Source organism: Tetrao urogallus, assembly GCF_951394365.1.
Source record: "Tetrao urogallus genome assembly, chromosome: 9".
In the NCBI taxonomy this organism is placed as follows: domain Eukaryota; kingdom Metazoa; phylum Chordata; class Aves; order Galliformes; family Phasianidae; genus Tetrao; species Tetrao urogallus.
The window spans coordinates 14204450-14214737 of record NC_136822.1 but is presented as its reverse complement, the minus strand read 5'-3'; the positions used below and the strand labels follow the sequence as shown (position 1 = coordinate 14214737).

The window sequence follows — 10288 nt, the reverse complement described above, 5'->3', positions numbered from 1 at the left end:
CATACTTTCTCTTTAAAAGAACACACATTTTGCATACAAAAGAAAAAATCTGTTCCCATAAATCAACATTACATTCCTCATCTTCAAACGGCAAAGGCTGTGAAGGTTAGACTCCAGAGTTTATCAACACTCCACTGCACAGACATTTAAAATGACTACTTTTCATGTTTATGTTCTATATACAATAAGATCTGAATAATTTTCTCTTTTTTTTTTTTTTTTGTTTCACATAACTGGGAAAAATAAAACCCGTGTTTGTTCTTTTTTTTTATTTTTATTTTTTTTATGCTTTTTTAGTTTGTTTCTAATGTTTTCCACCTATCTGCACTATGGGTTTAGAGGCACTCCATCATGTGATGAATTTTTTTTTCTTTATATATATATATATATATATATATATTTTTTTTTTTTTCTCCATTAAAGTGTTGCAAGTATCCTTTGGACAGCTTCCCTCTGACCTCCTCCTGGGAAATCCTCGGCCTTCAGCACGCCTTGGGGAGCTCTGGAGGCACCTCGCTGGCCGAGATGCGGTACTGCACCTTGGTGTTTGTGATGGCCCCGTGCTTCTGCCGCAGGTGCAGCCGCAGCTGGCTTTTGTGGCGGAAGTGCAGGTTGCACTTCTCACACTGCAGAGCAGAAAGCAAAGGCACGAGGGGTCAAAATCACATCGGGGGACGCATGCATCCCTTGGAAGAGGACAAGCAGCATGCCCGAGCAAATGCCCATCCTCTCCCTGTACTGCGCCCATTGCACAGATGGAGTGGAGAAAGTGGAGGTACGGTGGGAGAATCAGTGGGGAAGCTGCTGAACCCCCAAGCCTTGACCCCAGCAAGGCACGGCGTGCTGCCACAGCTCCTCTCTCCATCCCCACACGCAGCAGGAGGCTGTAATTTAAGCCATGGCTATCTGGAGAAGCGTAACCTGCTTCCAGAACTGAGGAAGAATAGGAAAGCAGCTCTGATGCACCCAATGCTGGCCACACATCAGAGCATTTCCAATGCTGCAGCAAACCCATCTGAATGGTTTGGTGTCTTCCCACCCCTTGGGTTGGTTAGCATCCCAATCCCTGAAGAAAGGAGGCTGATCACTCACATGATACGGTTTCTCGCCCGTGTGGATTCGAAGGTGGCTTTTGAGGGTCTGCAGGTGCCGGAAACGTGTGCCACAGATCTCGCAGGGGTATGGCTTCTCCCCAGTGTGAATGAGCACATGAGCACGGAGATGGGCCACCTGGGGGAGAGCAGCCCCAGGTTAGGTTTCCCACTGAGCCGACAAGCTGGTCTCCACCACCATCAAACCCCAGTTTATCCTCTGCATGGCCCTGCAGCCACCTCCAGGTCTTCAGCAGGATCCTGGCCATGTCCCACCCCTGGGTGCTGTGGATCTCAGAGCTCACACCCACCTGGACAAATCTGGCCCCGCAGGTCTCGCACTTGTAGGGTTTCTCTCCGGAGTGAATACGTGTGTGGGTTTTCAGGTTGGCTGGCCGGTTGAACTGCGCCCCACAGATGTTGCAGCGGTACGGCTTTTCTCCTGTAGAGTCCAACAGAAAGGACAAGGGGATAAATATCACTGTGCCATACACATGCAAGCCCCAAAGCACGGTCCTGCCATGTGCCTGACCCTTTTAGAGGTGTCTGTAGCACACAGGTATTTTAGGAAGAGAACAGCAGGCAGAAGCAGCCTCGCTCATCTCTGGAGCAGAGTTCATCTGCTATTGGTGTTTTTGGAGTTGGGAGCTGCAGCCTCCAGGGCAAAAGAGAAAGTCGGGCAGCTCTACTAACAAGGATTAACAGCATCACTCTTCCTGGCTGGTACCCTGAGTGACCCACAGCACTGAGCAGGGCACACACAGCTGTCTGACAGTCCCAGGCACGTCCCATTCTTCCTTGGAGAAGGGAGAAGAGCCAAGAAAGCAGGAAGCCAAGGCATGCCTGGGGACCCGGCTCCAGTCATTCTTCAGACACGACTCCTGCTGTCAGCCCTGGCTGCCTTTTCATGGCAAGGGGGGAGTTGCAGAAAGATTTTAACTAGTTTCTTCAGGCTGATTGAAGATGAGCTCAATGGGGAGCAGAACAAGCCATCGCCTGTCCCTTCCTGCCTTTTTCTTTTGTTTAGCATTCAAAGGCAAATGGGTTCCTGCCTGGTGGATTAATTGGCCGGAGGGGGGGGGTCTGAGGGCCTTTGAACCTGCACTATCAGACCCAGCCCGGTGCTTGTGTCTCCCTGCTTGTCTCTGCAGCCATGTGGAGCTCCAGTGGGACTGCGGGACCTTCCCTCTCCAGCCAGAAAACTGGTTGTTGGCATAATAAAAGCATGAAATAAAAATCCCCAGTTTTGTCAGCAAATGACTAACCCCCTAATATCCCTTTCCCTTCCCAGCTTTCATTGTGCTGATTCACAGGGTCTATTTGTTCACAGATTTTCCTATCAGCAGACTTTTTGCCAGGCTAGATACGATCTGGATTTCTAGGATGTAGGAAAATCAACAACCAAAAAAAAAAACCACGACATGATTATTTTTATTTTCCTTTTTTGTCTGCGCAACCCAGAGGGCACACATCTGCCCCCAGCCACACGTTTAGAAACACCCAGTGCTTTATAGCAAACAAATTCAGCCCTGGAGGAGCTGCAGACGCCGTACCTGTGTGGACGGTTTTGTGGCTGGCGAGGTTCCCCTTGTAGCGGAAGGAGGCCTGGCAGCGGTCGCACTTGTAGGGTTTGTCACTGTGGACTTGCAGAGAGTGTCTCTTGAGTGAGGCCTCCTCGGAGAACCGGCAGTCACACTCATTGCAGAAGAAGGCTCCGTTCTCTGAGGAGCAGATTGGAGAGCGGTGAGATGGGTGATGCACAACTCTATGCACCCCAGTTATTAGGCATCTTCTGAAGGATGCTTGGTTCTGGAACAACTCCAGCACCTTTAGAGGTCTGAAACCCTCACGGTACAGATGTCCGTGAGCATGGGAAGACCATCTTCTCCTGAAGAAGCAGGCAGGTCCCCTGTTACAAGGCTGCCCAACTCTTAAATGCTGTGTGGAGCTCTGAGCATCACACCAGTGCTACTGCTACAGATCTCTGCCCACACCACAGTGACAATTCTGCATTCCCTCTCCCCGAGCTACGGGCAGATAGATATTGTCTCTGGGCTTGTGGGGTTTTGCAACAAGATTGCAAGGCTCATTATCTGCATTTCTCCAGATGTGCACATTTGGCTCCCTGATAATGAAGGTATCATGACGGATGCATGAGACACACTACCTTGCCCAATCCCCATTAGGATCGTTACATCTGCCAAGCTTGTTCTCATGTGATAGTGGCAGGGTGGAGTTCAATTTATTTCCTGTCCTTAGCTGCCAGGTTAGCAGCAGGTGACTAACTCCCCACACAAGGTATCTGGATGGTGCTGGGGAAGGGGAAGACAGAAGCAGTGCCCACATGCGTGCATCTCACACGTGTGCACGGAGCTGGGCAGCCAGTTAACACCATAAAGCACTTTGGGATCCACCAGCACCAGAGGCAGATCTGGCAATCCCTTTGGATGAAGGGCTCTGGGTGAACGCGTCCCCTCGCCTGCTGGCTGAAAAGGTGAACAGGATGCAGGACTCACCGCAGCTGGAGTCAGAGTACTCAGACTGGGTTTCCCCCATCTCCTCTCCGAAGGCTGAGCCAGAGGTATGAAGGCACATCTCAGTGTGTTGTGGGGACTGGCAGCCGCAGGAACTGCACTTCGACGAATGCATGTAGAGAGGGGACTGCCCCTCGCTGCTGCGCGGGGACCCATCCCGGGACCTGTGGAAGGACAGCAACACATACAGCTGTGAGAAGGCTCTTGCTGTGCTTGAGCTACCAGGTCCTTGTTGTTTGCATCATTCCAGACACAAGGAACACCCATGGTTTATGGGGAGACTTCTAAGCTAAGATGCACAGCATAGCCCTGATCAACAACAGGTCCCTCAGCCTCACCTTGCAGGTGCCCATTGTAAAATGACCTCAAAGCTCTCTAGGAACATCCAGGTCCAGGGGACAGCACATTGCTCCATGCTAATTCAGCCTTGCAGTGCCTACAGCCAACCACAAGCTCTAGGCAGTGATTTGGGTGAAAACCATGCTTGCCAAATTCATGCTCCAGAAACCATCCAGAGCTGGTGAAGCAGGTCAGGAATTCCTGACCCTGCGTTCCCAACTCCACCATGAGGCCAAGCTGGCACTGCTATCATGGGGACAGCTGGAGTCCAGCCGATAACCCTGGCAGTGCTTCAACAAGCGCAGAGGTTTCCACCTGCTCACAGCTGGACATCCCAGCACAACACTACAGCTATGTCGCACACCTCCAAACTCTCACCAACAACACAGGGAGTCCTGTCTGCCAGGGGCCACCTTCTCACCTGTTAACAATGTTGTTGAGTCTGCTTGCTTGGGGGATGTTGGAGTCTTCTCCATTCACGCTCATCTTGGTGGGGGATTGCACGTTGAGATGCTCTGGCTCCATGGACTGCTGGCAAGTGGACATGGGCATGTAGGTGCGAGGAGAGAGGGTTCCCATCTCGTTCTGGTCAGCACTGTCTTGTTTGGTGCTCTGGTTAAGAGAGTTGAGGACAATGAATTTGTACTTCTTCCAGTTGCAGGCTTTGGGATCAGTGGGGCTCTTGGTGAAAAGAGAGTTGGAGTTCTGACTGATGCGGGCATTCTTGCTGCTGCTGGACTCAGTGGGAGAGTTGGGCTGACAGTCTGACTTCTGGGGGCTCTGGGGGCTGATCAGGCCCTTGCGGTCCAGGGGGGTGTTGGTGGGCTCAAAGTGCTGGCTGATCTCATCCTCTGAAGAGGTCCGCTCCTCTTCTTTGGCCACTTTGTCACAAGAGAAGTAGGGATTGTTCCGGATGGAGGGGACAACAGGTTTGGGGCCAGAAGCTACACTGTAGTGCATGTCGCTCCTGGCTTCTTCAGCAGCACCTTCTTTTGGAGAATAGATGGTGGCGTGGCACATGTTGGCCGAGATGTCGGTGATGGTTCTCATGTACTCCGTGGGGATCGTCCTGGAGCTGTCGCACGGGATCCTCTCCTTGGGGAAGGCACTCACCCTTGAGAGTTCGGAGAGAGGCATCCTCATCTCCCGCAAGTCATCATCCACGAGGAAGCCATTGAGAGGCAGAGGGCTGTACCCAGGGTAGGAAATGGAGGATCCAGACAAACTGTTGAATAAGCCAGGTGCGAAGGCCCTCCCATTGCAGAGGGACCCATTCTGGAGAGGCATGCTGTTCTCTGAAACATCTCTGCCTCGATAAGCCATCACCTCTGGGTGGTTCAGCATCCGTCCAGCCAAAAACTCTTCCCTTGGGGTCTTCACAGCAGACACCATCTCAGCTTCACTGGAATCAGGCAAAAAGGAAGAGATGCATTCATTTTCAGCACATATAAATAAGTTTGCAGCTACTTTGTCAGCCCTCTCCTCTCCCACCCAAACACACCGTGCCAGGCTCTCCAAAGTTCACTTGTGGTGCTCACCTAGATTTGACAAACCTTCGGCAGGTATCAACCACATGCTCCATCTGCAGGTACAGTGCCGTGGCCATCACAGCCATGATATTGTTCTCCCTCAGGTTCAGGCGGGAGGTGTACATGAAGTCCAAAAGGATGCAAAACCCCTCAGGGTTAATTTCAGGGTCCAGGTTGATGACATTCAAGTTGCACTTGAGCTGGTCAGTGAAGATGCTGTAGAAGAGGCCACTGCAGAGAGGAGACAGAGAAAGACAATCATTACGACAATTAAGAAGAAGAAAGGAGAACTTGAAATCCCTTAGCTCACAGAGTCCTGTGCATGGGAAGAGAGGAGGAGAAGGAGTCCAATTACAGTATTCCCTGAGCTTCCCCCTTATTATCAAGCTTGGTTTCCTAGCTTAGTAAGTGTCTTCTGCATTGCACTTTTAGCAACTAGTACAGCCTGCTTTTAGACCTCACCTGCTCAACAGCTCCCCACCGCCTTGCTTTAGAAATTCCTCTTATTTTGCTGTCCTTACCACCACCCTCTTCCCCACTGACTCACTTCTTTCAGAAGCCTCTTGGGGCATCCATGCTCACTCTTTCAACCCAAAGGAAAAAAAAAAAATGCTGGCAAAACATTTTTCAGATGTCTTAATAATCAAATCTTTGCTTCTCCAAATCTTTAGATTGTCAGCAGGAAACCCTGGAAGGCATCTGCAGTAATGAGGTGAGGTAATGGTGGGATGCTAATTAGAGGTCACTAGGAAGCAATCCTTGACCTGGAAAAGGATTTCAGACCCAACTGGGCTTGAAAATCCACAGCCCTAGAGCCAGAAGGAACAGCTCCAAAAATAGCAGAAGATACACCGGTCACAGAGGGCTCACTCACCCTGTGGAGTGGTTAAAAGCAGAGGGAGCTCCCACTCACCTGCAGGCCATCAGCACTGTTTTGTGGGCTCTGAACTGCTCCCGGTTCACAATGATGACGACGTCGGTCAGGATATCCCGGCTTCTAAGGCGATTGAGATTGAGGAGGACATCACTTGCATGGCGGGTGAATTGGATGCAGCTGTCTGCTGGTGAGGCCATCTTGAGTCTGCCCAGGACAGAAGCAGAAAGATGGGAATGAAGAAAAATCCTGGAGAGCACCCAAACCTCAGTGCACAGCCCCCTGCTGCTTCAGGCCTCCAGGTCCCCTGGCGAGGCCCCTGGGACAGCATCAAAAGCTGATGTGTCTCAGTCGCATCCTGCAAGCAAAGACAACTGGACCCTCCTGAGGATTATCTCACAGGCTCCTGCCTCACCCATGGCAGCCCCACCCCCAGCCCACTCCTCCCACCACCACTGCTCCTCTGATTCACCTCCTGAAGCTCCCAGCACAGCTTCAGCCTCAGGAGCCAGTTCCCTCACCCAAGCTTGGCCATGGGAATCAAAATGAGCCATGAAGCCCCCAGCTGATGCTGAAGGATTTCAACATCTGCTCACATGGTGGAGCACCAGCCATCATCCACCATAAGACTTCTTCCCTGCTCTCAGGTGGCCAGCCCAGAGAAGAGCTATATCTCCTCTTTCCCATCGAACTGATGATGGCAGTGACAAGTGGAGCTCATCCAACCTGCTGGGCTGCTGCCCACACTGCAGCCCAGCCTCTTCCAGCAAGGAAGGATGTGGTGAATAGAGGAACAACAGCCTGCTCCCAACACAGCACCCAGTGACCCATCTCAGAGATGTCCAGCAGCCTCCCATGACAGCCCGCATTGCCCCACATCTAAAGTTTGAGATACTTGTGCACCTCCAGCACCAAATTCCACTCTGACTCCTCTTTCCCAGCCCCATCTCCTCCTCCTTTCTCATGTGAATGTATTTTCTACAGAGCAGCTGCTTTCCTGAAAACGAATCTCAGCTGGGTCTAATGAAACATTTAATTCAACGTTGTAAAGGGAAGGGGGGTAGGGGGAATACTGAAATGTACATACCCAATGCCTCAATTCACAGTCCAAAAGTTTCTTTCAAACCTGTAAATAAAGCACAAGAAAACAAACACTGTGTTAGCAGATAATAATGAATTGGCTGCGGCAGGGCACAAGCTTGCTGTTTCCCTACAGTATCAGTGGGATAAAAGTTAGAGATAACAAACCCTGCACTCTCCAGTAAGGTTAACATTTGTTTCTTCCGGTACAATATGTTCTTATCACAACCACAGGCTTTGAGAATCCAATCATAGTTTCTTCCACACCCTCTAGCCCAAACCATGGGCGTATGCCAAGGAGATTTTCATTTCCATGACTCAGGAACTTGAAGGCAGGTGGGGAAGGGAAGTCAAGTGAGAATTTTCTCACCACTTCTTTCAGGGACAGCTCTCCCCTGCCAACATCAAATTCCCAGCCAACGCCACGTCCAAGACCAATGCCACGCTCCCAGCACCTCGTTAACAGGTATGACGTACACATCAGCACTTGCTGCTGCTCTTCTCAGAAACCTGGACAGCAGCTGAGTTTGGTCCTCCCGAGCCGCTCTGACCCTTACTGAGCAGCAGGAGAAGCACTACAGGACAGGACAGCCAGACAGAGGCGGGAGGATGCGGATGTCAAGAGCCACAATGACTTGGCCAAGATTGTGTAGGAAGTTGGTGGCGGGGACGGATGAGGACCCAAACAAATGCCTTCCTCCAGCTGCTGGAAGAGCCTTCCCCAGACTTCAAGTTTTGTCTCCAGCAGCTGGCGATACTGGAAGCAGGGCTGGGGCAGCACGGCAAGGAAACCCAGGAGTTAACTCACACTGTTACTTCCACATTTACTAAAAACCAGCAAACACAATGAACCTGGCACCAACAAAGGGGGAAGTCCTCAGCAGGAACAAGGAGATGTGCAGTTAGCGAGTGATTGACTCTGCAAGCTGGAGTGATGCAGCAGGACCACCAGCACTTGCAGAGAGAACGTGCAGCCCTGTACCTGCAGGTGAGGTGGATGGAGCTCCCCTCCTGCTCCAGAGAGGCTGGGATGGGAAGAAGGGGCATGATTTAAGGCGTGATGTCAAGCAGAGCCTAGAGGGGTGTTACAGTCCTACTGCAGCCACCAAATGCAAATCTTCAAGACCTGCCACTCTGAGCCTGCGCACAAAAAGTGACTCATTTCCCAAATCCTGCAGGCTCTGACCTTTCTGTACTTGCTCACCGCCAGCCACTCGCAATTGAAAGCCCGGGCTCTGCAAGGAGCTCAGCACACATTTGTGTTCCCACCATTTGGGGCTGCTGGGTCACATCCCGCCCTTGGCTGGGCTCCCGGTGGCTCACCCCGGTGCCACAGATACAGGGACTGACCTGTCTGTAAACCAACAAACTGTGAGATGAACTCTGTGCCTGTGAGCATCACGTGAGAAGCTGCTGCTGTCGCCAAATTCCCTTACTCACAGCATTAGCAGTCAGGGGCGTGTGGGGGGTGGGGGACACCCAGACCCTATGCACTCTCCCAGATCCCCTCTCCCCAGCGCAGTGCTTGGGGCAGGCAGGTGCATTCCAAGCATTCTGACTGCAGGATGCAGGATCCTTCCGTCCCCTCTCTAACAGAGCAGCATTAACCCTGCCCCTCCCAACCTCTGTGCTCCAGGGACGGTGCTCTGAGGAGAAAGGGACAATGATGAGGAGCAGAGAGAAGCGATGGGGAGCACAGAAGACCACCATGGGCAAGCACGATCTTCTCCATCCCCATGCCCCCCCACCCTCAGATGCTCCCTCAGGTTCAGCTGCATTCAGAGCGTCACCCCAACGTCCCCCACCCCGAAATTTTCCTGCCCAGTACCTCAGAGGTGTGGGCCAGAGGCAGTGCTGGAGGCTGCACGCCGGGGCTTGCTGTGCCCGGAGAGGAAGGTCGGGGCCCATTTCGGGGGTGGCCACATGGGACTGTCAGTGCTTGCTGCCTTCCAGGAAGGCAGTGGGTCTGCCCCAGCAGTTCAGGGAACGGCCCTTCCCTGCTGGCACCTCCCCGAGAAAGCCTATTCCTGGAAGGGAGCCCAGGGCCAGTGCTGCTCTGCCAGTGCCAAGCAGTTCAACTGTGTGGGGAAGGAACCCCCAGCTCCACTCCACGAAGAGGGGATACCCCCACAGCTGCCTCCTGCACCACAGAGAGGGGAGAAGCTGCAACCCCTATCTCTCCATCTTTCTGCCAAGCACAGGGCAGCTCCTCCCACCCATCCACTCCTTCATCTAAGGAATCCCTCTCCATCCATCCATCCATCCATCCATCCATCCATCCATCCATCCATCCATCCATCCATCCATCCATCCCCTCACCCTCCACAAAGAGGAGATTCCTTCCTCTTCTATCCCACTTTGCACGGAGGCTTCTCCTCACCCTACCCTCTCCCCCCATACTGATAATCTGGAGGAGGGCACCCATCACCCCCGCACCTGTTCTCCTACCCCTCCAGCGCCCGCCGTGCCGAACTCCTTTGCATCACCCCAGAGTAGTGGATGGCTGAAGTCTCTCTTCCCCATAACCTCATCCCACACAGCACTCCGAAACTGCCCGCCCAGGGGAAGCTCCATCCTGCCCCCCCACCCCCAGCCTGGGCATACTGCCAGCTGCCCCCCATCCCACAGATGGATGCTAGGTTCCTCCAGTGCCGAGAGGCAGACAAAGAAATGAAGTGTGGGGGACTGAGGGTATGCCAGCTCCCAGCTCAGCTTTCCCCGTGCCACGCAATCAAGGGGCACCGAGCGTCCTTTAGCTGTCACAGCGCACTTTTTATTAATTTAGCAGCTTCTGGTTGGCGTCTAGGCCAAAACGTGGCTTGGTTAATAATAAGCAAAGGA

At 52.5% G+C, this 10288-nt stretch overlaps 1 protein-coding gene across 2 annotated transcripts; it reads right to left on the bottom strand.

Annotated features, from left to right (window-relative positions):
• Nucleotides 1–482: 482 nt before the first annotated feature.
• BCL6 (BCL6 transcription repressor) lies at nucleotides 483–6567 on the bottom strand (the record flags this gene model as incomplete). Of its 2 annotated transcripts, XM_079539775.1 has the most annotated exons (8): nucleotides 483–626; nucleotides 1093–1230; nucleotides 1403–1533; nucleotides 2645–2812; nucleotides 3608–3789; nucleotides 4386–5366; nucleotides 5503–5724; nucleotides 6407–6567. In XM_079539775.1, the coding sequence occupies 8 exons, from the start codon at nucleotides 6565–6567 to the stop codon at nucleotides 483–485; spliced, it is 2127 nt and encodes a 708-aa protein (XP_079395901.1). The 2 variants fall into 2 exon arrangements, with proteins under 2 accessions (XP_079395901.1, XP_079395902.1); XM_079539776.1 differs by lacking the exon at nucleotides 2645–2812.
• Between the last annotated feature and the right edge of the window lie 3721 nt (nucleotides 6568–10288).